Raw genomic sequence first — 26,622 nt, 5'->3', positions numbered from 1 at the left:
TGTCTGTCATGATTTTAAGATACTCATTGCCTTTTATCTGGCCAGTTTCCACCCAGGATTCCTTCTTTGCCCATGTGCACAAGTCTATGTGAACAAGAACGTTCATATAACACTGTTTGTGAAACAAAAGAACACAGGAACAACCTAAATGCCCATCTGAAGGGTACTGGCTAAGTAAATTCTGATGTATCCAAACAACTGAATACTACACAGGCACTTGGACCCATGGCAGGGGCGGGTCCTCATGTTGTGACATCTAAGCACAGATAAAATGTTGTTGTGTTGAGGTGGGAGAAAAGCAGACTGTATTTTTATAATAAAATACCATTTTAAAAAATGTACGTGTGTGTGCATGTGTATCTACAAATATACATGTAGATAAACAGTGGAAAAGACATAAATCAAACTATGAGCAAGGGAGTGAGGGTGGGAAGAAGGAATGAGGGCGAAAACATCATCTTTTAAACTTACACTTCAGTTCTGTTTGATTTTTATAATATGCATGCATTTTCACTTAGTCCTTTTCTAATCTTTCTTTTTTTCTGTTAGAGATAAGTCTACTTCAGTAAGTTAAATAAAGACTTAACCAAATGACCCATCAATTCCATTGCTGAGTATACACCCAAAAGAATTGAAAACAGGTGTTCAGACAAAAACTTGTATACCAATGTCCACAGCAGCATTATTTGCAGTAGCCAGAGGCGGAAACTCAAGTGTCCATTGATGGATGAATGGATAAACAAAATGTGGTATACCTGTGCAGTGGAATATTATTCAGCCATAAAAAAGACTAAAACACTGATACATGCTCTAATATGGATGAAACTTGAAAACATTATGCAAAGTGAAAGAAGGTAGACACAAAAAGCCACATATTATATGATTCCACTTATATGGAATGTCCAGAACAGGCAAGTCTATAGAGACATAAAGTAGATGTGTGGTGGCCAGGGGTGGGGGGTGGGAAGTGACTGGGGAAGGGGTTACCATTTTGGGGTGATGAAAAATTCCGGAACTAAAGAGTGGTGGTGATGGTTGCACAACATTGAGAATCTCCTTAATGCCAAGGAATTGTTTGTTTTAAAATCGTTACAAAGCAGGCAGGGCCACAGTTCACTAATCTCTACTTTAGATGATGGAATGCCATTAAAGACTTTTAAAAACATATTGATTTAAATTTTTTGTTTACATTTTATTACATAAATTTTGAGTGATATATGAATCCATTCTCATTGTACAAGGACCTAAACAACACAGACAAAGCTCAAGTCCTTTTCTGCCCTCATTCAAATATCAAATACCAGTTCCCTTCCCAGATAACAACTGTTATCAATGGGGAATGGATCTGGGAAGAACTTTCCAGAACTATCTTCTTGCAAACGTGTGTGTGTATTTTTCTAAGTGTGTGTGTGCGTGTGTATACACACATAGCTTGTTTTTTAAATCAAAATATATATATTTATTGTTCTTAAAAAATAGTTTAAAAGGTATATTTTATGTTACGTGTATTTTACCACAATGGAAAAAAAAAATCACCAAAAGAAAAGGCTATTTATAGAGATGAACTCTCATGATAATTAAAGCAAGGGTTTCTTTATTAACTCTTCATTTTTTGGAAAAATTTTCAACATATATGAAATTACAGATTAGAATAATAAATTTGCTAGAAAGAAAAAAATAAGTATCATTAAAAGTAAAAAAAAAAATGGGGGGGAGGGTGTAGCTCCGTGGTAGAGTGCGTGCTTAGCATGCACGAGGTCCTGAGCTCAATCCCCAGTACGTCCATTAAAAAATAATAAATAAATAAATAAACCTAATTCCCTTCCCTCCCCCCCGGAAAAAAGAGTGAAAAAATAAATAAAAGAATAAAAGAATAAGATCGGCTCAACCCATCCCCTGGATTCAATGACAATCATTTTGCCCCGCTTGCTTCAGGAAGCCTTTTGTGTTCCTGCGGTTGTTGCCACCATGGTATCTTAAGGTGACTTTGAGGAGTTTTACTTTAACGGGCCCCTCTCCTGTCCATCTTTAAAGACATGCTTCAGAAGGTCCAAGGATAAATACAGGGCAAACTGCCTGGCCCAGGAGTGGTGGGCCCTGCTGTTCAGAGCCGGCTCACCTTGGTTGGGGATTTATGATGGAAGGGGTTCAGACGGGCTTGCAACCAAGCCCTCATGTCTAAAACTCTACCTAAGTTTCTTAAAAAGTGAAACCGTATGATCCAGCCATTCCACTCCTAAGTGTTTAGCCACGAGAAAAGAGAACAGATGGTCAAAGAAGCTTTATTTGCAATGGCCCCCAAACTGGAAACATCCCAAATGTCCATCAAAGGGTGAATGGATAAGCAAATGATCGGTAACCGTACAATGGGATACCACCCTGCAGTAAAAAGGGGTGGACTGTTGATCATGTGTGACCACACTCATGAAGCTCAAATTATTCCGAGTGAAAGAAGTCAGACCAAAAAAAACAGCAGTGGCTCCATTTACATAAAAATCTAGAAAATGCAAATGAATCTGTAGTAACTGAAAGCAGGTCAGTTGCTTGAGGGGAGGAGGGGGCAGGCAGGGGGATCGCCAAGAACAATTTGCCTGTGCTGGAAATGTTCGTTACCTTTATAGAGATGACAGTTTCAACAGGTGTACACACCTGTCAAAGCTCACCTGCTTAGACACTTTAAATAAGTCCAGTCAATTATACCTCAGTAAAGCCGTTTCAGAAGAATTAAAACTACAGAAACCATCAACCACAAACCAATTATATGTAGATGTTAGGAGCTTTTTTCTCTCTATTAAACAGACTAAATGAAAATACCTTTTAAGAAATTGAATTGCTGGGGATTTTCGTCCTTTTTCTGCTGCTAGGTGGACAAATCAGGGCGGAGAAAAAAGCAGGGACCATTATGGGAGAGACTGAGGGGGTTTCTATGAACATTTTTTAACTCTTAGTAATTTCTTAATAAAGCAAACAGTCTAACATAGGAAAGCCATGTCCCTCCTCCTATGAGCACAGAAAAAAATAAATTCCTAACTATTATATTTGCAAACCGTATTTAACCCCAGGGGACAGGAATCACAGCCCATTATGCTGGAAGGGACTTCACAAGTCCCAACATTAGAGGAAAAAAATGTTTATGGTTTATGAGACGATTCTGATTCTTTCCTAGGTCCTGTAGATCATGAAAGTATAACTTCCCACTGGAAAATAAAAGATGTACCCGGCAGCGCCTCACCTTGTCTCTAGGTTCCTTCGGAAGCTCACCGCTCAGCTCTGAGCTCTTCTCATATTTGACTTCATTGCTCGAAGCTGCACTTGAAAACCTGGCACAGAGATCCGAGTTACTTGCACAGGGCTGGAAGCTGCGACTCCCTCCAGCCCACACCCCGTAACTAGCTCAGGAACATCAAAGAAACACTGTCCAGTTTCCTTTGAGAAGGGGCATGTCTTTGCCAGTTGCCAAATCTCTCGGGCCCGGTGGAGACAGCTTACCTTAAACACAGCATCATCCAGGGAGCAGAAGCCCCAGGCTTGGGTGAAGAGACCTGGGTGCTAGTCCCCCAGCTCTGCTGCCTCCCCACTGAGGGAGCTTGGGTCAGGCTTGTGACATCACCTGAGCCTCTGTCTCCTCATCTATAAAACGGGGATAATTAACACCTCCCCATAGTCTGTTGTAGGGCAGATGAGAGGCTACCCAAAGCCCTAATAGCTACATGAGGGTGTTTGGAGAAGAGTGAAGATGACCCGGGATGGATAATTAATGGTTGCAACCCCAGGCGCAACAGCCCGACTGCAGACCGACCATGGGACCATGGACTCAGGGGCAGTGGGGAGTCAGGGAATGTGTGGGGGCACGGGCGTGTCTCTGCCTCTCTGGATGACCTTGGCCCAGTCATTGTCCCTCTATGGGCCTGATTCCCCACTGTAAAGGGGATGAAGGAGAAAGGGGAGTTCTGGAGCTAGAATTTTTCCATCTCTAAAGAGTTCTCAAGGGTAGATGCCCAAAGATTAGCTCGGGGGAGGTGAGAGAAATCAAACCCCTTAAAGCTGACCCATATGTAGCAGTCCAAGGTCTGCCTTCTGGGAGGCGTGAGCATGAGCTGTTTCTAAACTCCAAGCCTCTGTTTTCCCATCTGTCTTATGGGAATAACCCAGGGCACTAGGGGTGGTGTAGGGTGTGGGGGAGGCCCCTTTCTTTGTTTTCTGAATTCAGGGGTTCTCAAGCCTGACTGCACATGAAAATCGCCTGGGAAGCTTTTAAAAAACTACCAAGATCTGAGCCCCTCCCCAGATCAAGTGAATCAGAATCTCTTGGGGTAGGTCATTTTTCCGGGTCATTCTAAATGCCGGGAACCACTGGTCTAACCCTGGCCGAGCTGGTTGCCCTGGTTCCCAGGGCCGGGAGGGCAGTCTGCCCAGAGGTCCCGCCCCCTGGAAGCTCCCTCCCAGCCAAAGTATGTCAGCGGCATGTACGCTATTAACGAGTTGGTGGGCACGCCTGGTGCCATCTCCCTGTCGTAGCTGGGAAGCCACTTGCGGAAAAACAAAGACAGGGATGTCAGAGGCCAGGCCAAGCTTAGAGAATCATCATTAACCAACAGGATTAATCGTATCATATTGAAGGCTTCCCTTGGGTCAAGTGATTTCCAGCACTACCTCTTTTGAGTCTTTGCCTTAATCCTTTAAGGCAGGTCTGAGCATCAGCTCCGTCTTGGAGATGAAGAAACTGAGGCTTCAGAGGGGAAGTGACATGCCCAGGTTATCACCACCCATCTGATCTTATTTTTTGGGTCATTCATGGAGGTTTCAGCCACATATTCAGTGTCCTCAGACTTTAGGAAAGGAAAGTTTAGCTACAGAGACAGCCTGAGCTGGAATTACACCGGGCTCCCTACTTCCTCACGACCCTTCACCTTTCCTGTCCACATCTGTGAGATGGGCACGCTACCTTCCCCTGTAAAGCGCAAAGTGGGGAAGGGACGAATGGAGCTCCCGGCCTGGCTGTGGGCACATACCTCAGCTTCCCCATCTGACAAATGGGAGCAAATGTCACTTCCTCTTGGGGCTGTGGGTAAATCACCAGGTAAGCCTGGCACCCTGCAGTTTCCTTTCCCAAGGGGTCTCTAGTGGGCGGGCTGAGGCTCTCCAGGGCTAGGGAAAGCCTGTGGAATATTCCCACTTACAGTTTGGTCAAATCCGCTGACAGTGGCCGCGCCTGGACCGCCCTCCTCCTGATCTCCAGCTTCGCTTCTGAGCTCTCAACAGCCCAGCCTTTGATCCGTTCCTGGACGCTCACACCTGCTCTCTCTGACTGTGGTGCGGCCAGTGGGGACTCAGGGGTGGCTGGTGGGGGTTCGGACGCTGCTGCCAAGGCTGAGGCACTCTCCTCCCCAAACAGGCTGACGCGCTTCTTCAAGCCACCCCTGGGGGGCCTCTCTCCCCCTGCCCAGGTGTCCCCATCAGCCCCTCTGCTCTTGATCTCAGCAATGTCTTGGCCTTTTCCAGGCCTGGGTGGAGGGGACTCGGGGACCCTGGGGGCCTCCTCCGGCTCCCCGTCCAGCTTGGCTTTCTCTTCCCCGAGATTCCAGTCATCTGTGGGGCTGACCTTGGCTGAGCCCCCGGCAGTTTGGAGGCTGCCTGTGTTCACCTGCTTAAGGAGCATCTTCTCCTTCCGTTCCTGGATCTTCCTGGCCACCTGCAGGAAGTCGGAATCTTGGTCGTGAAGAGGAGCCTCTGCTTTGACCAAACACTCGAAGTCCACTTTGGGCTCCGGGTCGGGCCTCTCCGGCCCCCATCGCTGGGCAGGGGTCCCTGTCGTGGCCTCATCCGCCACCCTCCTTTGCAAGGCCTCTCTACTCTCAAACCGGGCCGTGAGGTCCACAGACAGAGGCCTGGGCCTCCTCCTCATCCATGTCTTCTCAGGCGGGGTGGGGGGCACCTTCCCCATGGCAGCTGCCCCGCCCGGGCCTGGCCTCTGAGGCTGAATAGACTCGATGAAAATGGCTGACACCGGCCTTCTCTTCAGGCGTGGCCTGGGCTCCACAGAGGGGCTGCCCGCGTCCTCCACGCTGCTGGCCTTTGACAGAGGCTCCTTTGGGCCTGTATCCTCTTGGGTGGCCACTGGCCTCCTGTCCTGAGACAGGGAGGCTGGTCGGGGAAGGGACCCTGCAGGCTTTCGGGCCGGCAGGGCAGGCTTGGTGGCCACCTCAGGCCGGGAGCCCGAAGGGGGCCCCTGGGACACACCTGCGTCGGCCTCCTGAGCCCCCTGGCTGACCCCTTTCCCCAGGGTGGGGCCGGCTTTGGTGGTTTCAAAGAGAATCACGGTGCTGGGGCTGGGGCTGGGCCGTGCAACCGCGGCCTTGTCAAACAGAGACGAGCCTCGCAGACTGCCCCCGCTGCCCCCCTCCTGCCCCACCAAGCCAGGCATCTCGTCCAGATCCGGCCCCTCTGTGTCCTGGGAGAGCCCCCTGGTCAGAGAGGGTCTGGTCGGGCTGGGCCACGGGGGTATCACCACGTCCGCGGCCTTCTCCCTGGAGAAGGGTTTGGGGGCAAGTCTCGGCAGGGGCAGTAAGCGGACGGGGCTCCTGAGGGGGCTTTTTCCTTCCAACAGCAGTGCCGAGGGGGCCCTGGCGGGGTCGCCAGCCTGGCGGAAGTAGGTCCGAGTCAGGGTCTCCTCCTTGGAGAGCTCACCCAGGCCGGGCACTCCTGTCAGAGGACTGAGGGAGCCAACCTCCACGCGAGTTGCCATGGTTACGGTTGTGGCTCCATGGGGAATAAGAATATCAGAGATGGAGAAGCAACCACTAAAAAAAAAAAAAAAAAAAGTAAATTTAAGATTTAAGATTCAGTTAGTGCCTGGGTTGAAAGCAGAGATTTGGGGAAATGGGATCAAGAGACCAGAGCCCTGGGTCTGGTCAGTAGCTCCCCACTGCCTTCACCGGGCAAGCCTGGGCCAGTCTCTCCGCCCCTCAGCTCTGGGCAAGGGCAGTGGACTAAATGGCCCGATTTTGAAGTTCACTCCAGCTCAAAGGATACGGAAAAGGTGCCAACATTCTCCAGGGCTCTCCTGGCTCCCCTAATCCCAAGGCCAGCCTTTAGTGTAAAAAGTGATGATGTCTGCTGTACAGGTACGGAAACCAGCTCAGAGAGGCCAAGTAACTGGCTCGAAGTCACTCAGGGAATAAGAGGCAAAGTTGGGATTCGAACCCAGTTCGGACTCCAAACTCACACGATGCAGTCCGGCATGAGCCCCAGCGAGAGTCCTGCCACCTGCAGTATTTTCCCGTTTCAGAGCCTGCCAGAGTCAGGCGTCCCAGCCTTGTCACCACCCACTGGTGAGTGCCAAGCACAGAGAGGTTATGTGACCAGCCCCAGCTCACACAGCCACTGGAAGCTGGTGTTCCCAAGGTCACAAAGTTGATCACCGTCCCTTATCTCTCCCCTCCCCAGTCCTTCCAGAAGCCTTAAAAAAAAAAAAAAGCCCTCCCTCCTCATTTTTCACTCCACCTGCTGTTATTATGTGTTTGCTTTTGGGTTCTTTTCGGTTGAATGCCGAAAACATGCTGGCTGCCTTCGCAGTCTTAGTACGAAGAGTAACAGCTAACGGGGAGAGCTGACCATGGGCGAGGACTCCGGCAAGCCAAGCGCGTCCCACGTTTTACAAATCACATCCTCCTTACAACCTTGTGGGGGTGGGGCATGTGATTATCAGCCCCAGTTTTGCAGCAGCTCAGGCAGAAGCCCCTGGTTCATCCAGCCGTGAGCTCTGCTCTCTCAAAGCAGGAGAGCTCTCCTTTCTCATTCATCCTCCCACAACCCCAAGAGGCAGGGATTCTCGTGATCTCCGCTATGGAGAAGAAGGGAAAGGGCCCAGAGAGGTCGCCTGACTTGCCAGCCATCACACAGCCTGAAACTCCATCTCAAGTCCTGGACCCATTCAACTCTGCCTTTTAAAAAATCGTGTCTTATTCCTTTCCGGTCTTCCAAAGTGCCAGACAAGTTGCTGTTCGTGATTCCTTCCCTGACCTTGGCTCCAAGCTCACATCAGTGTTCTCTTTCCCCACAGAACTGCCCCCAGCCTGCACCTGTCTAGATGCACTAAAAGTGGAAGGTACTTTAGTTCCACGCAAGCCTCCCGCTTCCCTTCCGGGGGCCCCACCCTGCTGCCCCCAGCTCTGACTCACTCAGCAGCCTGCAGGAAAGAAAGGCAGACAGATTTTTTGATATTTTCTCTTCCTTATACGCTCGATGGTGCTAAACAGATTCCTTCTCCTCAAAGCGGAGAACACTGTCTAGACAGGGTGACAGGCAGAAGAGAGGGAAAGAAATGGAGACTCGGAAAATCAGAGAATTGGGAGGAACTGCCTGCAATGATGGGGCGGAGTTCTAAGGGTCCTGCCCCAAATCACAACTGTTTACTGTTAGAGCCAGTCCCCATGACCTCTGGGAACCCTGCTCTGGGACATGGATGTAGCCTGAACATGAGACACAGGACAAGAACAGGATGCAAAAAACAGAGAGAAAATTCCCTGGCGGAACCCGCAGGAGCCCTGCACCCCCTGGACCTTCCAGCCCCACTTACCCGAGCTGGCAGGTCCTGGCTGGGAACGCGTGACCACCGGGGGAAAGCCAGGAGTACCACGTCCCATGGCAAACCGGGCTGTCTGCACACTCCCGCGGCAGAAGCCGGCGGGGGAGGGGAGGCTCGTCCTAGCAGGCTGAGTTTCGGCAGGTCTGGGGAGACACAGGGCGACAGCCTCGGTTCCGGAGTTCTGGCAGTATGTGCACAGACGGCGCAAAAGCTTTTGAGCTCCAACTGCATCTGCTAGCATCTCCTCCAGCTTGTAAAACTCACGCCTCTCTTGGCTTTTCAGTACTGCAGCCTTACAGAGACACGTGGGCATCCAGGGTGCTGAGCCACAGTAGGTGCTCAGTTAAAATCTCCCCTGTCTCTCTGATACATGTTTCTTGAGCACCTGCCAGGTGCACAAGGATGAGTAAGAAATATCCCCTGCATTCGGGGAATCCAGAATCTTGTGTGAGAAACACATGCACAGGTAATGACAACCCGGGGCAATAAACATCGTGGTTTATAAAGGGGGACACGGGAGCAGAGGAAAAGGAGGGTTAACTGCCTGGAATTGGGAGTGGTGGTCCCGGAAGGCTTCCTTGGCTTAGAGGGAGGTAACTCCTGAACACTCAAGGAGCTGGCTAACTTGAGAGCCGTTTCTCCAGCACTATTGGGACACTGCACCTCTTGGAGGTCCTCAAACACCACCACAGGGCCCTTTCACGTGCTGTTCCTGTTCCCTGGGATACCCCTGTCGCTACGCACAGACACAGGTTCACCCCTAAGATCACAGTTCAGACACAGCAGCCCCTCTCCAGCCCAGTACAACCTCCCTCTTAAACATCCACGGAGACACACATACACTCTGCCAGACTCATCACAGCCATACAGTTACATTTCCTAGTGCACAACCCCTCATTTCTCATCAATGGTAAGCCCCCAGAGGGCACCCTGAATCGCCAGGAACCAGCACAGAGGCCTGGCAGCTGACAGCACCAAACACGTAATAATTGAGTGAATAAATAAACGAAGGAAGAAATATTCTCTTGGCCCCTCTAAGATTCTGAAAAAGCATAGGGGTCCCGAGTTCATGGGACCTAGGACGTAAGATGCGTCAGTTCCTCTGGCTCTGGCCGGTTCTGGCACGGCCGTAGGTCAACGGCTACTGAATGACAGAACCAAAGAGCTGTGAAGAGCTCAGCTGGACGCTGGACCTGCGGACCTCGCCTGACCACAGGGAGGCGTTCCACCGCCCGGGACACCCACTGTCAGACACCTGCTGGGACCACATGAACCCGACTTGGTCACACCAGCTCATCTGCCCAAAGGTGCCGGGAAGGAATGCTTCTCTGTACAGCCACGCCTGGGAGGAACCACCGAGAGCAATGTGGCTGAATCATGATCGACGGTTCACAAATATCGCCCCACTTCGAGATCCCTGAACCCATCTCAGCGGCTACACTGCAAAGGGAAAGGAAAAGGAGAAAGAAGGCTCTGGGTCCACACCCCTCTTAATCAGAACGGTGTCTCTGTTATCTGTAATCCCCTTTCTATCTTGGGCTCCCTCTTGAGTTTCCATTTAAAACGTCAGGCAGATGCCTGGTATAGAAACATGGTTGCGTGAGCGAATCAGTGAATGGATGAACGAGCCAGTGAACAACGCGGGGGATAAAAAGGGTTAAACCACCATCGTGGACGGCTAAGTATTTTGCAGTCTTTCCCAAACCTAGAAACCCCTGATTCTCAGGTTTTCCTTTTAACCTGTTGTAAAATCCAAGGAAACCCGATGGAAACCTAAACCTCACTTTAAATGCATCACATACATTACGCTTAATTTGAGAAATGTTAGTCTCTTCCAAAACATTGCAGAAGCCCACTTACGCAGAGGACAGATGCTGTTTATTCTTTGGGTGGCCTCGCTCGTTCTTTTTAAATGTATTAGCACGGCGGCCAAAGGCAGGTAAACAAGAGCTCCCTGAAGAAAGCAGGCGTGTCAAGTGGGCGCCGTGTCTGGTTTTACCGACAAATCATCCAGGAGGTCGGCACGGGTGGGGCAGGGAAGGACAGGGAGCAAGGCTGATCTGGGGGAGAGGTCAGGAGGCTGCGGTGGACCAGGAGACAGAGGGTGTGCGGGTAGAGGTGGGGGGTGGCAACGGGTGTACCTCTGCTGTCGCTGAACCTGCCAAGTCTACAGGCTTGATCTCCCCGAATTGATGTGCAGAGTTTGAAATTCCCATTTCCTGCAATTTCCTGCAGAGGAAACCATGTTCCTGGGAACTGAGTCACCAAGACCGACAGTTGCTGAAATTAGACAGGATTTCGTTCAAGAGCCTTCATTCATCCGTCCTTCTGACCTTCCTTCTACGAGCCAGGCTCCGTGCTGGATGCTGGGGGCGCAGCCGTGGAGGCTAGCAGGGAATCCGAGAGGACCTCACGGGGAGAAGGCAGGAGAGGCGCTTCCATTCAGAACCCGTTTGGCAGCCTCTCTCCCCGATTCAGAGGCGTTGATTCATTCTAACAGCTGCTGCCGATATTTCATAATTACACCCCCTAGATCCGATCAGGGGGCCCACCGCCATTCACTCGGCCGTCTCTAAGTGCCGCTGCCTGGGAATGCCACCATCTGGTGAGGGTGTGTGAGCCAGTCCTGACACCTTCCAGCGCCTTCCGGAACGTGACCTGCGCGCCCGAATCTGCAAATCCACCCCGTGTGGCGCTTGGTGGGAAGGGCCAAGTGTACGCCCAGGTCCCCCCCGGAAAGCAGGGCTGTGGTACACACGCGTGTGCTTCGTCCACCCACAGGTCCCGGATGGAAAGGGCCCAATGTCTAATGTCGCTGGAGTGTGGGCATCCTCCCCCTCCAGCCCCGGGGCTGTGGCCCTAGCTCATTCATTCGTTCACTCACTCATTCATTCATTCGTTCCAACACACAATTATTGAGCACCTACTATATACCAGGCTCAGGGGACATGGCAATGAACAGAACACAAAGAAAGCCCTGTTCCCACGGAGCTGACAATCATGAAGATGGAACAGATGACAAACAGCATAAACACGCAAGAAGCAGAGCACGTCAGGTAAGTGAGTTTCCTGCTGGAGACTCCTCCAATCTCTTCCAGCAGCAGCCGAGTGATTCTCCCATACACAGGTGCCACCATGTCACCCTCCCTGCTCAAAGCCCATGAGCATCTCCCCACTGCCCTCTGAATGAAGATCAAACTTCCTCTCCGAGGCCCGGCAAGATCAGCACCCTCTTTGTCTCTCCAGCTTCAGCCTCATGATTGACACCTCCCCCTCTTTCTGTCTGTCTCTCACATCAGCACGTGAACCCTAGACAGGTCACAAAACTCACTATGCTCTTCCTCACCTTCATGCCTCTACACTGTCATTTCCTACCTCCTGGCTAATCTCTCTGCATCGCTTGGTTCTCAGCTCCAAGTAGCCACCTCCTCCAGGAAGCCTTCCCTGATGCCCCAGGGTGGGTTCAGGAGCCTCTTCTCTGCTCTGATACCTAACTCCTGGAGCTTCTCCCTAGCCCAGCATTGATCCCACAGGTGGTGATTGCCTGTTTCCTGCACTAAACTGGGAGCTCCTTGCCCAGAGAGTCCTGGGTCTGGTTCACAGCTGTATCCCCCGGGTCTGATGCTGTACTGTGACATAAAGTCAGTGTGCAAAAAAACACCTCCAAGGAGAGGACCCCTGAGAGAAGAAAACAATAACATCCAATGCAGGCGTGGATGTGGAAAAACTGACACGCTCATCTCCTCCCAGGGACAATGCAAGTTATAAAAGCAATTTGCCAACATTCACTTCAACTGATACTTTGTGAGACCCATCAAGAGTCAGACACCATACTTACTGTGTGACCCTGCACCTTCTACCTTCTCTCATTTAATATTCTCAACAATCTTGTGCTTTTCAAATTATTCCCACCACCTTTCTAGAGATGAGGAAGACAAAGCAGATCACACGCTGGTGAGGGGTAGTGAGGGGGCTGAAATCTCTTGACTACAAATCAGGTGTTTTTCCCACATATACCTCCCCCCAGAAACATTCATTTTGGACTCAGGAATCCACTTCTAAAAACGCATCCTATGGAAGGAATCTACGGGAAGAGAAAGCCAGGTACACAAAGATGTTCACTACAGCGTTATTCATCCATGGGCAGCAATAATGCACCCTGGATTTAGGGTGATAATCCTCATTTGAAAAAACACAGGACTCACAAGCCATTTGAAATGTCACAAAAGTTGCAAAAAAAAAAATAATGTCAGCAGGTAGACCAGAGCTCTGGTTCCCAGCCTGTCCACAAATGGTACATTAAATGCCTGTGATCAGAAAAGATGGGTTGGTTGCCATGGCTACAACGGCAAAAACCTAGAAATAATCCATATTCTCCATAGAAGGGGAAAGCATCTCACCACATGTAAGGGACTATTCTGCATCTCTTGAAAGTGAGTGGTGGGGGGGTCTACACAGGAAAGTGGAAAGAATTTATGAGAATCGTATTGGAGGGAGGGTGGCAGATGCGATATCTTTTTGTATTCAAGGCTGTGACAATGGCAAGGACTGTTTATACAACTGGTCAAGGTCTGGAAGAGAAAAGGGACAGAGTAGGGGGAAAAAAGTGTTAAGGGACAATGAGGGGGGAAAAAAAGTGCTGGGGACCTAGGGTGGAATTGTTAAATTTTAAGATTCCCTTTTATTTTGAGATTCCTTTTTAATGTCCTTTTTAATGTTGTTTGGGCAAACAGATTTCTTTTTATGTCTCAATCCTGAAGTATCCCTGTGAGCTAGGTTCGCCCCATCAGTTCAAAATGCAGAGGTACCAAGGCTCTCTCTGGCCCATTTTCTGAGCTTTCAAAAGCGGAGACTAAAGATAACTATGACTTATTAAGCACATGCTCTGTGCCACGGACTGTGTTACGCGCTTTACAAGGATGCTTTCAGGTAGTCCCCTTAACGATCTGAAGAAGCAGGTCTCATTGTGAAGCCCGTCTTACAGGGGAGAAAACTGAAACCGAAAGAGTGATGGGACCTGCCCGGGGGCGGTGGGAGTTATGCTGATCCACACCCCTGCCCTGGTAAGGTTTCTTCCAAAGTTCACAAGGGCTTCACTACAGCAACTGTTTTTTATGGTATTCAAATGTAAAGGACACTGCACACCCATGAGAGTAGCTATCATTAAAAAAAAAAAAAATCAGCGTTGTTGAGGATGTGGAAAACTGGAACCTCTGTGCACGCTTGGTGGGAATGTAAAATGGTGCAACTGCCCAGGAAAACTGTATGGTGGAGCCTTAAAAACTAAATACAGAATTGCCGTGTGACCCAGTGATCCCACTCAGAGTTACATACCCACAAGTACTGAGAGCAGGGGTCAGACAGATACTTGCCCACCAGTGTTCAAAGCAACATCATTCACAGCAGTCAAATGTCTCTTGATGGATGAACAGATAAACAAAATGCAGATAAACAATGGGATATTATTCAAGCCTTACAGAGGAAGGAAACTGACACATACAAAATGGATGAATCTTGAGGACCTGATGCTAAGTGAAACAGGACAGACACAGAAGGACAAACACCGTAGGATTCCACTTATATGAAGCGCCCAGAGTAGTCAAATTCACAGAGACAGAAGTAGAATGGTGGTTGCCAAGGACTGGAGGGTGAAGAGAATGGGGCTTTATTGTTTAATGAGCATGGAGTTTCAGATGAGATGATTTAAAAAAAAAAATTCTGGAGATGGATGGTGGTGATGGTTGAGTAACAGTGTGAATGGACTTCATGCTACTCTAGTGCACACTTAAAAATAGTAAGGTGATAAATTTTATGCTGTGTGTATTTTACCACAATAAAAAAAGAAGGCAAGAAACTAAAAACAAATATAAAGGAAACCTAATGCTTAAGCTCTAATTACCATGTGACTCAGCTCACTGGGACCTGTATCCTTTAGGCAAACCTCCATTAAAAGCCCTCGTGGTCCACACTGGGCTATGCCCCAATCCGTACCAGAAATGCAATGGGAAGCAAAGGAGACCCTGTTCCTGATCACAACAGGTGACACAGTCTAGTGGAAGGGGAAGAAATGAAACACCATAAAATTTGGGGAGTGCCCTGATGGGGGCAGAAAGTGAGGCTGTAAAAGACCAAAGCAGGAGTAGTCAGGGATGCCTTCCTGGAAGAGGTGACATTTCAACTGAGATTGGTAGGAGTCAGCCAAGCAGAGGAGGAGGCTGGAGCCAGCAGGGGGAACAGCATGTCTTATACTGTGAGCTTGTTCATCTACACTCCTTGGGGCAACATGAGGCTATGTTGGTGAAAAGTCTGAGAGGCAGAACTTCCTAAAAATCAGGCGCCTTTTTCAACTTGAGTCAGAGTCACGCTGGAGGGTACGAAACACTGCTCTGAGAATCAGAACTGGATGGTTTTAGTCAAGGTGACCACACATCCTGGTTTACCTGGGACAGAACACATTTGTTCCCAAAAGTACCCAAGTTTGGACAACAAATTATTCTGTCATCCTATTTTTTTTTTAATTGTGGTAGAAATCAATAGCACGAAATTCATCATTTCAACCATTTCAAAGCATGCAGCCAGTGGCATTTAGTAAATTCACAGTGTTGTGCAACCATGGTCACTATCCAGTTCCAAACCATTTTCATCACCCCGAAGGAAATCCTCTACCCATTCAGTCACTTCCCTCCCTGCCTCCCCCAGCCTCTGGCAACCAGTACTCTGCTTTCTGTCTCTATGGATTTGCCATTTCATAGACGTGGACTCACCCAAGATCTCTCACTCTAGTTTTGGTCTCAGTTCCTCCACCAGCTTGCAGTGAGAGCTTGGACAAGTCCCTGCTTTGCTCTGGACCTCAGTTTCACCACTCGTGAAAGAAGAGGTCGCTAAATCCCCGTGGTTTTAAAGATTCTGTGATTCTACTTGGCCCAACCCCAGGACGTATCAGGTCTGTATTACGCAACTCATCCCCGGAGAAGCCCAACTTTCTGGGCGCTGAGACGTATGTCCTATGTCCCCTGGTTTCCCCCCAATTCCTTCCAAACAACCGACCGTCAATAAAGGATTGTTGGGGAACTAAATAAAATTCTCATTCCCTGTGGACAGAAGCAGTGACAGCTAAGGTTCCCACCGAGTGTGCGTGATTTCTGTAAGAACCGCCTTACAGCGTAGCCTTGACTTCTGTGTCAGTTTCAAGTCGGAGTGAATTAAGAGTTCAGCGCATCTGACATTCCAGACTCTGGAAAACCGAGGAACAGTCTGAGGGGGCTTTTCCCAAACTGGCTCCAGACCACCAGATGTGGGAGGGTCACATTCACGCCTGTGAAAAAGGTTTTGTAGTTTATAGAAAGGGTTTGGGAAATGCTGGGTTCAACAGTGTGTCAACTAAGCCTTCCGGCAAGGCTTTTCGGAGACTTTAGCGTGCTAATTCGCATTTTTGACACTCCAAAGCATAATCCAAACTGCTTCACCCCAGCACCCCTTGTCCAGGTGCAACTGCTGATCTGGAGAAAGAATGATCTTCTTGCCTTTATTTAAACATCCGCCTTTTCAACTTTCATTGGCCTGTTCCTTCCTACTATTTGTGCTATTTCTGGACTGGCTACAGCACTCACTGAAACCATTAATCAAGCAGCTTTTTTTGGTTTGTTTTTGTCTAGATCAAGGATGGGCAGACTGCAGTCTGCAGGCCACATCTGGCCCATTGCCTGCTCTTGTAAATAAAGATTTATTGGTACACAGACACGCCCACTCATTTACATGTTACCTATGGCTTCTTCCCAGGTATGAAGGCAAACCTGAGTGCTTGACAGAAAGCCCAAAATATTTACTCTTGGGCTCTTTACAGAAAGAATTTGTGACACCCCTGTGCTAGATTGCAGAGACCTCAGTCCCCTGAGAGACTGGACTCCCCCAAGGATGTGACATTTCCCTCTCTACAATATCCAAAGCTCTCGCACTATTCCGGTGGAGACCCACCCCTTCACTAGATCTCTTCAGGCTCTCCACACAATCATTACAGGAAAATTCAAAAACACAGATGAGCAAAATGTTTTTAAATAATCCTAAATCCCACCACCCAGGGCCAACAGCTGTTATGAGCGTTCTGATGCCCATCAATCTGGCCATTGAATATAAATGGGAACTTTTTGTCAAAACTAAAATGGAATCAGGTCATGCACGCTATTTAGGAACTTGCTTTTTTGGTTTGCTTGTTTAATTTCAAAACATGTCATAAACAACTTTCCCATCAATAGCTGCGCAAGCTCTAAAGCTGTTTCTCAAGCTTCTGTAGTTTCATTATGTGGCTATTACATCATTAGGTAAGCCATTCCCGCACTATTGTATCCTTAGGTTGTTTCCAATCACTGACTATTAAAACCAACACTGCAATGAACGCCCACATGCAAATAAAGTTCCCAAGATAAATTCTGCCTAAAAGTGGGCTTTTTTTTTTTTTTTTTTTTTAGAGCTGTTGAAACATGCATAATGGACCTTTATACCTAAGGGAAACACATCCCATGCTGACAACTCAAAGCTTAGAGTTCTTAACCTCTGCCCTGGGGCGCAAACCCAATAAAGATGTATAATGAGCAATAACCCAGGACACCCAGCTGGCTGTGTCCTCGCAGGCACTTCACTGGTTCTCATTTATGGCTGGACCATCACAAACTTGACTGTGACGTCTGCAAGGGCAATTAGAACAGCTCATGGGGAGAGGTGAATCTGGGCCCAGCCCGGAGGCTGTGTCCAGCCTGGCGTTGGAAGAGTGAGCAGGAAGGAAGACACACTCCGGAAATGACATTCACAGCAGAGGAAAGGCAACCTCAGGACTCAGTTCCTCAAGAGGCCCAGCACAATGCGGGGCTCAGAAAAATGTGAGCACAAGACTCTCTCCCCTTAGGAAGCCTGAGAGGTGCATACAGCATTTCAGAAAAATAAATAACTCTCCCCGAGCACAAGTAGATTTCTGGAGGAATTAGCTTATTTTGGCCCAAGAACTGCCTTATGCTCAAACTCAAACCCTGGGACGTTCTGATCATGTCACTCCCGGCTCCAAAATAAATGAATTCCCTGAGACTGTCTCTGCTTGGTGCCACCATGACTTTAACACCAACACTATCTGCTAATCTTCCAGTTTAAGAAAGAAGAAACAGCCCCAAGCTCAGACCATCAGCTGCAGCAGCAGATTTTAAAATATAATTTTATGTTCATTATATTTAATTTTACTGTTATTTTCAATTTAAGACAAGTGACACTGGTTTGCTGTTTACAACAGAGATTTTCATAAAGGTTTTTTAAAATCTTTATTTAACTTTCAGAAAAAGGAAGAATTTTTTAATAAAATAATGGTACAAGGGGTTATGTAGAAATGGCAAAAGCCCATGAGACTGGAATTCACCAGTAAAGTGGAAAGAATGTGGCACTGGAGTCAAAAACAGGCAGTTGCAGTTTGTGGTGCTTCCTCCCTATCTTCCTGCCTGGAACAAAGATGTGATGCCTGGAGCCAAGGCAATCATCGTGGGACCGTGGGATCACAAGCGATACTTAAAGGATAGTGGCGTGGAAAAGGCCTTGATGACACAGCTGAGCCACTGCACTAACTACACTGTTCTCTGGATTTTCATTGTTGTCATTGCTACGTAAAAAATTATGATGTATTGTTTAAGCCATTGTTAGTTATGGTTTCTGTTATATGGAGACAAAAGTATGGACAGATGTCTTCTGAGGAAACAGTGAATGTCGTGGCTTTGACAAGCCACTTTACCCTTGAAAGCTCGGCTTCTTCATGGATAAATTAAGTTCCATGTTACCTACCTCAGTGGCTTCTGAGGATTAAATGAGATGGTGCATGTAAAACACCATCAGTATACTTGGCACACAATAAGGTTCCTGCAAAGGCATGATGAATAAATGAGCAAATAAAGAGACCATGAAGCCTGGTGCAGGGACTTGTGCATTGGTGGGATTTTTTTTTTTTTAAGCTAAATTTAAAGGAATAGCTAGCTCTCTGATGAAGGAATTTGGGAGAGACAGTGATTCAGGGGACTCCAGCCTGCCCACTCTCAAACTGTACCCCGGTTGCATAGCTGGGAAGAGCGGAAGGAAGGTGATGGTTAAGTCGGTACAGCTCGCAAGGCTTGCCTAAGATCTAGTATCAGTTTGTTGTCTACACACGTTTCGATTAAAACCAGCGGGAGGTAGCAAAGAATGTAACATCTCCAAACCAGGTGCAGGAGAAAAGCCTCAAAGTGATGGTCAAGACTGAACCCGTGTCCCAGGGACGTAAATAGCATCAGGTCCATCCCTGACTGCTGCACCCACCCCACCCCACCCAGCTATTCCCGTCCGGGGTGCCACCCATGGCAATAAACCTGTCGTGACGGCCGACATGTCCGCTCTTGGTTTTCCCAGGAGGGTAACTGTGCCTCCCACACCCTCCAGGCAGCCAGCTCCTCCTGGACCCGCTTCCCGGCACCCCTGTAAACCTGTCAGGGCCTGGCACAGCCAGCCTCGGGGCACGACAGACCGGCCCCGCGCCTGGCACAGAACCCAGGCCTCCGTGGAGCTGGAGAAATATACCTGGCCCGATTGCCAAAGAGAGAACCCAATGAACCATCCCAGGTTTGTTCAGTTGCTTTGTCCTCCGACCTATTAAGTGCTGGACCCTGGGAAAGCCTGGTATTAATCATTACCGTCATCAGGTCACTAACACTAATTGAGTGCTGATTTTTGTGCCAGACGGCGCGTTAAATGAATTTCCCCACTTAATCCACCCTCAGGACGGGGGGTCGGTTTGCACGATCACGCCCACTTGATGGATGAGGACAACAAGGCCAAAGGAGGTTTAGCAGTTTTCCCAGGGGATGGAGCCGGGCTTTGAACTCAGGCAGCCTCACTCCCAATGCCACCCTGCTAATCCTGGCGGCGTCAACAGCTGCTGGGTGAAGTGCCACCCCTGTGCTGGGCACAGTGCCAAGGGCTCTACGTGTGCAATTGCTGTGAACTTCCTCTACGACCTCCTGGGGCTGATGGTATTTATTGTCCCCAGTCTACAGACAGGTAAACTGAGGTTTCAAAAGGCCAAGTGATTTGCTGAGGTCAATGTCTTAGTAAGTTAGCAGATCTGGGATTGCACTCAGGCTCTCGGACTCCAGAGGGTATGCACGTTGCCATTTTATCGTTCACGGGAACTGTTCAGCTCAGAGTGGGTTTTCGGGCCAGTTTTGGGGGAGAACATCCTTGTCCTTGAAGCATAGTCTAGCAGGGGAGGCCGACAGGGCTGCAGACATGGCCCCAGACAGTGACCACAGCAGTGGGGTAGGACGGAGGCACACGGGAGGAAGAGCTCACAGTAGGCAGAGTAACACCCCCCAGGATGTCCAGGTCCTAACCCCTAAAATCTGTGACTCTGTTCCCTTATCTTTGCCGATGTGACTGAGGGAAGGCTCTTCAGATGTGACGATTCTCCTGGATTATCTGGATGGGCCGGATGTCATCACAAGGTTCCTTATGAAAAGACTGGCAAGAGGGTCAGAATCAGAGAGAGAAAACGTGATGAAGGAAACAGAGATTAGGGTGATGCGGGGCCACAAGCCAAGGGTATGCAGCAGCCTCTGGAAGCTGAAAAAGGCAAGGAAATGGATTCTCCCCTAGAACCTCCAGGAATAACACCCCCCAGCCGGCCTCTATTAGACTTCTGACCTCCAGAACTGTAAGGTAATGAACTCATATTGCTTAAGTCAATAAATTGCAGTGATTCATTACAGTGGCAAAAGGAAACTCACACAGAGCTTAAATTGGCTGGGGAGAAAGGAACGGAGGGCTGCCTGGAGGAGGCAGCATGGAGTTGAATCGCTGCCTGAATAACCCTAAAGCTCAGGCCTCTCTGAAGTTCTTTGGATTAGTCCCCCCAGGGCCACCAAGGAACCCTTAGCAGCATTAAATCCTACTGGGTAGGTCCTGGCACTGCATTTTTCCAGGGAGCTACTAAAACTTAAATGTCAATTGACTAAAATTAAATACAACTTTAAATTCCATGCCTCAGTCACAGCAGCCCCACTTTAAGTGCTCAGGAGACAGGAGAGGCTGGATGGTGCAGACAGTTCTACCGGACAGCACTGTATAGTCCCAATACACAGATGTGCAAACTGAGGCTCAGAGAGAGGGAGTCATGGGGGCAGGAAGGGACAAGCTGGTGCCCAACCCTCGGATCTTCTAAATTCATCCTCAGCCTTCTCAACACCGAGAATACATGGGCCACAGGGCTGGTTGCCCCAGGTTCAACTTTATTTAACTGAGCCGAGAATCAGTCTCCCATTGAGACGAGTCATGACCTTTAGCACTGCGGAGGATAGTTTATTTTGACTTCTTTGTCCCGCTGCCTTAAATGCAGGGTGAGAGGTGAGGTCGGTAGAGAAGAGGCTTTAATGAAAGGTTCTGCTTAGCAGAGGCTCCAGCCATTGCACGGAGCATCTGTGGTTTAAACTCAGGAGCGCCACCTATCCAGGTGATCAACTGATGTCCCTCTGACGCCTAAATCCATCATCTTTATTAACTGGCATAAGAAAACCTCCATCCATGGGGCCAGAATCTCACCCTAACTATATCAGGATATCACAGTTCAATTTCTAAGGCAACCTCTGCCACTTACAAGGATATACGGGACTCCCTGAGTGATACATGAGTGATCATAATCAAATCTTTCACACGTTTAGCTAGAGGCAGTGACAAAGAGTTTTGGGGGGAAAAATACAAATAGAAGTAAGTTTCAAATTCATTACCTGGGGGTGGTGGCCAGGGAAATGGGTACACTGAGGGGCAGAGATGCAAAGGAGATCTCTCACTGTTTACAATTCAGTAACTTTGCTCTTTGAGACTTGCCAATGACCTGACCAAATAAATTAGTAAAAGTTAAATTTTAAAATGTTAGTGGGGAAGGGTACTAGCTCAGTGGTAGAGAGCGTGCTTAGCACACATGAGGTCCTAGGTTCAATCTCCCGTACCTCCAACAACAACAAAAAAAAATCATGTAAAACGTTAGGTACGATATGGACCAGTAAGACCCCAGTTCTTGTTATAACAGAGACGCACGTGGATGGGTATATAAATATAAATGGGTGCTTAGAGAAAGCATTAGAAGAATATGTAAGAAATGTTCAGAAAGGCTAGTTCTCAGTGCAGGGAGATGAAACTGCAGGGGATTTGAATCTTCTTTTTGCTTACTTATAATCCCCAAATTTCATACAATATTAATAACAACAGGAACAGTTTCTACTTATTGAACATGTCGCTGGTTTCCACGTGAAACACGTCAGAGGCAAAGACTCATTTCTCCCGGCAACCTCCGAGGGAGGTAGTGTTTTACTCCCATTTTACAGACGAGAAAACTGAGGCTCAGAGACACGAAGCCCACCCTCTTGGTTCCTCTGCTGTGTTGACTTCTGATAAAATGAATATGCTCATAATAGAAAAAAAAATGTTTTAAAAATGCTAAGTAAGTGAAAGCACGAAGTGAAACAGACTAAATTTCTGAAAATACTACGAATTATTATTTTCAGTGCTGGCCACTGAAGACGCCTGAGATTCTCTGGCTGAGGGCTTGGTTTCTGGCCATGGGAGCATTTGGCCAGCATGTAGCACAGGCGGAAGTGCCAGGGGGTCAATGCTGTGTAGCTTGCCCTCCACTATAGACTGACGACAACTGGTGTATCAATACCTCAGCTCCCTCCCTCTCTGGGGTGAAACTCTGAGGCACACATTCTGCACTGTCTTGATAACACACCCTATTATTAGCTCCTGCTTCCCTGTCTCACCTCCACACTCGCCCGACAGAACTTCCTGTAAGTGCGTATAGTGAGGTAAAACCATAAAGCTTCCAGAGAAAAACGTGGGATAAACTGATCTTAAATAAAATGAAGTAAAACTTCTGTTCATCAGAAGACACGGCTAAGAGAATGAAAAGGCAAGACATGGACTGGGATAAAATACTGCACATACAAATGAGATAATATACAGTATTTCATCTATATATTATAATTATAAATATAATTTACATTATATGAAATATGTCATATATACATGTGCACATGTGCGCACACACACACATATATACTTCACAAAGGGTTCTATCTAAAATACATAAAGAACTCTAAACAAATACAAAAAAAGACAATCTGCTTTTTTGTCTGGTTTTTTTAAGGACAAAAGACTTAAACAGGCACTTCACACACACACATACAGAAAAAAAATCTCCAAATGATTAATAAGGACATGAAAGGATACTCGACTTCACTGGTCATCCGGAAAACACAAATTAAAATCACAGTGAGATACTACCCCACGTCTCCAAGGGCCAAAACGATGGAGAAGGACGTCAGCAAAGGCTGACGAGGACGTGGGAGTGTGGCTGGGTTTACGCTGGCACAAACGCTTCGAATAACTGTTTGGCAGGACTCACTCAAGCTGACCTACATCTCACTCATGATCCAGCAATTCCACTCCTGAGTTTCTACCCAACAGAAATGAGCGCTCGGGTCCACAAAAGATGTGGACATCAGCGTTCACAGTGGCTTCATCCGTTAACAGCCAGAACCTGGAAACCACTTAAGTGTCCACCCGCAGTAGCCTGGATAAACTGCAGCACATTCCCATGGTGGGGTATACAACACAGCCATAGCCCTGCCCACACCAAACTACTGCGACATGCAAACACGCGGAAAAGCTCATAGATGTTACGGTGAGCAAGACAAGCAGGACCCAAAATTACACATACTGTAAAAGTACACTAATACAAGGTTCACGAAATAGGCAAAACTACTGAATGGAAGAAGGTAGGTCGGTTTGGGGAGTGTTGACTAAAGCGGGCTATAATGAAGCTTTCTGGGGACCTCGAAATGTTCTGTATCGTGATATGAGTGGTGGTTACAAGCTGTGTCCATATGTAAACATGCCTCCAATGTACACTTTAGATTTGTGTACTTTACTGTATGTAAATTATGCCTAAGAAAACAAAACCTCAAACTTCCAGTGGCCTCCAGGTGCTTATGAGATGAAGCCACGCCCTTCACCATAGCCCTGCCCACCCCGGCGCCTCGTCTCTTACCAAGTCGTGCCCCTCACCCCCCACCCCGCCTTTTCTCCTGGCTCCACTCATCCTGGAGATCTCAGTTTGCTGTGACAGAGAGGCAGTCAGAAACTGTAAGAATTCCACCCTTGGATGGGAAAGAGACCTGCAGGGAAATGCCAGGCATTTCTGTTTTTCCTGAGTGATGTCAGTACCCACGTGCGCTCATGCAGCAACAGCTCCCTGATGAGATGCTTCTTCCTCCAGGAAGCCTTCCCAGACCCCTGCCCCCGACCCGAGGTAGGCTTTGGTTCCCACAACTCGCTGCTTCTTTGTGACACTGATCCTACTGTTTTAAGCCAGTTAACTTGACTGTCTTGCTCTCTAAGGGCTGGAGTGAAAAAACGTGGCAAAAGCTGAATCTGGATGGGGGGGCGGGGAGGAGCAACGAGCAGATCTGAGGCCACCCATGAGACTGCATTTGGGGCTCTCCCAGAATCATCTTCCTCTCCCTGCCTCCCCTGCACTCTGATCCGATTTCCTGAGTGGGAGAAGGTGGAGTTACCACCTGCCTGCCAGGAGCCTTGCTGAGTCCCCCAATCCTGGGGGGAGGGCGTCTCACATGTCAGCATCCTCCATCCTGTGCATCCAGGTGAGAACTGCTGGCTCTAAGGCAGGGAGAGGGAGTGGCAGGGAGAGCTGCTTTGAGATCGGCACCTGGCAAGTGGGCACCTGAGTCAGAAGACAGCTTTGAGTAGCAGCTCACAGCATGCAGACTCGAACGCAAATCCTGCCTTTGTGAACTTGGGCACATGTTTCTGATCTCCCTTAGACTCAGTTTCCTCACCTGTCAAGTGGGTTTATAATCCTATCTACTCTCAAAAGTAGCCGAGAGATTTGCTAAGGACATAGAAGCACTTGGCAATGGTTATTTGTTGGTTCTGTTTTTACTGGTCTCCTACTATGTGCCAGGCATTGTACGTAGGAGCCAGGATGCAGCTGTGAACAAGACAGGGCTTGCTTGTGGGTAGCAAGGGAGACATGACGCTTACACAAGACAGGATTCTACAAGCACACAGTAGGTGTGTTCCCTACATCTGAGAGTCTGTCCTCCACTAAAAGCCCAGAGCCTGCAGCCACAACGTGGACTCAGCAAGTTAAGACTCTTGCCTCCTGGCAGAGGCCCGGGCATGGGCATCCTTAAAGCATCCAGCTCTTTAGGGGCCAGTCTCAGCTCCAGCAGGGACCAAGCCCCAGCCCCTAGCCCCACCCACCGCTGGCAACATCTCTAAACCCCAGAGACAACCTCTCGCAAGCTTAGTTGCAGGCGTGGTCTGTTAATGTCAAGGGCGGTGGCCGCCAGTTCAGGCCTGAATCATGTCCTGCCTGCTCTGTAGAGGAGGGGGAGGGTTCCCCTGACCCACGTCCGCGAACGCTGATGTGGTGTGGCCCTGCTGAGGAGGGGACGCGAGGGGATGGGAGTGAACCAGCGGGGACAGGGCAAACCCAGTTCTTGACCTCCCCGCGCCGGAGGAAATAACCACTCTAACCAGAAAACAAGCATTCACACCATGCTTACTACGCACATCCCCAGCTCTAAAATAAACTCTGGACAGAGATCATCTCCTTGATTCCTCACAATTACCCCGTGACTACAGGTATTATTATCTTTCCCACTTGAGAAAGGAGGAAATTGAGGTTTAAGGAGACTAACGGCCCAGTCCAAGGTCACGCATCTTGTCAAACTCCGGAGTCCAAAAGCCTGAACCCTTCTGCTGGACTGGCAGGAATGAAGAGAGGGGACAATTTAAAAAATATGGAGGGGTGGGTCCCCAAAGCCGGCCTGAGTGACAGGTGCTGCCTGGGCCAGGCCCAAGCAGGACAGTGTGGTCCTGGCATGTGGCTCTGGCTGTGTGTCCTGAGCCTCAGTTTACCCGACTGGGCAAAGAGGCCTGGCACGCCCATCAAGACGTGGGCCCTTCCCACCGATGAGGCAGGAGGACCGAGCATCCGGGCTACAGAGGGAAGGCCAGCACTCTGGAAGCTGCCCACCCACAAGGCCAAGTCACCATGGGGCCACCCTGACTCCACCTCCCAAAGACGGGCAAGGCCAGGGCATGAGCCAGGGCCTGCTGCGCCAAGCCTGTTGACACCCAGAGGGGACCTGTTCACAGTGGGGCCAGGTTGGAGGCAGTGGTTCTGTGGCCTGAACCCAACAGCAGCAACCCAGGGCAGCTGCTGTATTCACATCCGGCACACATGTGCGTGTGTGCGTGTGGGGTGTGTGTGTGGGGTACGCCTGGGTCCGGGGAACAAGCTTCCAGGCAGTTGGGTGGGTACGAGATGTGTGTGCATTTTGGGGGTGCCTGGGGACAAACACGAATACACGATGGACTGTATAAATATTTGCTGCTCAGCTCTGTCTGTGAAGGTGGGGAGTGATGCTTGGGGGTGGCTGTGATGGGGGAGGAGATTAAAAAAAATAGATAAACCTAATTACCTCCCCACCACCACAAAAAAAAAGCTTAAAATAAATAAATAAAAATTTAAAAAAAATTTTTTTAATGTTTAACAAAGAGTGAGAAGGAATCCCTACCCTCTTCTCCCCAGATCCCCAAACCTCAACGAGACTTCTGGAGCTGTGTTTTTAAGAGGAGAGCCTTCTTTTTCGTTCAAATCTCAAATAAACAAAAGCCTCTTTGGCAGAGGTCCCCACACACCCTCCCGGCACCAACACTGCAGCTAAGACAACAGCCAGTGTTTTCTCGGGGGGCGGGGGGGTCCTGAACTCTAGTTAAACCTCGGGAACTCTTCCCAAATAGTTTCTTCCCCACCCAGGGACCCTCCCTTTCCTGAGGCTCAGGGTCAGCCCTCCTCCCACACTCTTCCCTTGGGCCAGCACGTCCCCCCACCAAGAGCCCTACCAGCCCTGAATTCCTGGGGCCTGGGAGCCCAGAATCTTCCATCTTCGAGA

General features: G+C 48.9%; 1 protein-coding gene across 3 annotated transcripts in view; it reads right to left on the bottom strand.

Moving 5' to 3' along the window:
• Positions 1-26,622, bottom strand: part of KIAA1671 (KIAA1671 ortholog) — a 158,800-nt gene that overhangs the window by 105,438 nt on the left and 26,740 nt on the right. For 2 of the 3 annotated variants that reach the window (XM_074356217.1, XM_074356219.1), the window contains exons 2-3: positions 5,181-6,800; positions 3,233-3,320 (exon numbers count right to left, since the gene is read on the bottom strand). In XM_074356217.1, coding sequence (XP_074212318.1) covers positions 3,233-3,320; positions 5,181-6,745 — 1,653 coding nt within the window. In that variant the 5' untranslated portion in view covers positions 6,746-6,800. Of the gene's footprint in view, positions 1-3,232; positions 3,321-5,180; positions 6,801-8,578; positions 8,731-26,622 lie in introns of all 3 variants that reach the window. The other variant, XM_074356218.1, reaches the window with a different exon arrangement.

The sequence above is a fragment of the Camelus bactrianus genome, chromosome 32, assembly GCF_048773025.1.
Source record: "Camelus bactrianus isolate YW-2024 breed Bactrian camel chromosome 32, ASM4877302v1, whole genome shotgun sequence".
In the NCBI taxonomy this organism is placed as follows: Eukaryota; Metazoa; Chordata; class Mammalia; order Artiodactyla; family Camelidae; genus Camelus; species Camelus bactrianus.
The sequence above is the reverse complement of the archived record's forward strand: the minus strand, read 5'-3'. Positions and strand labels throughout refer to the sequence as shown.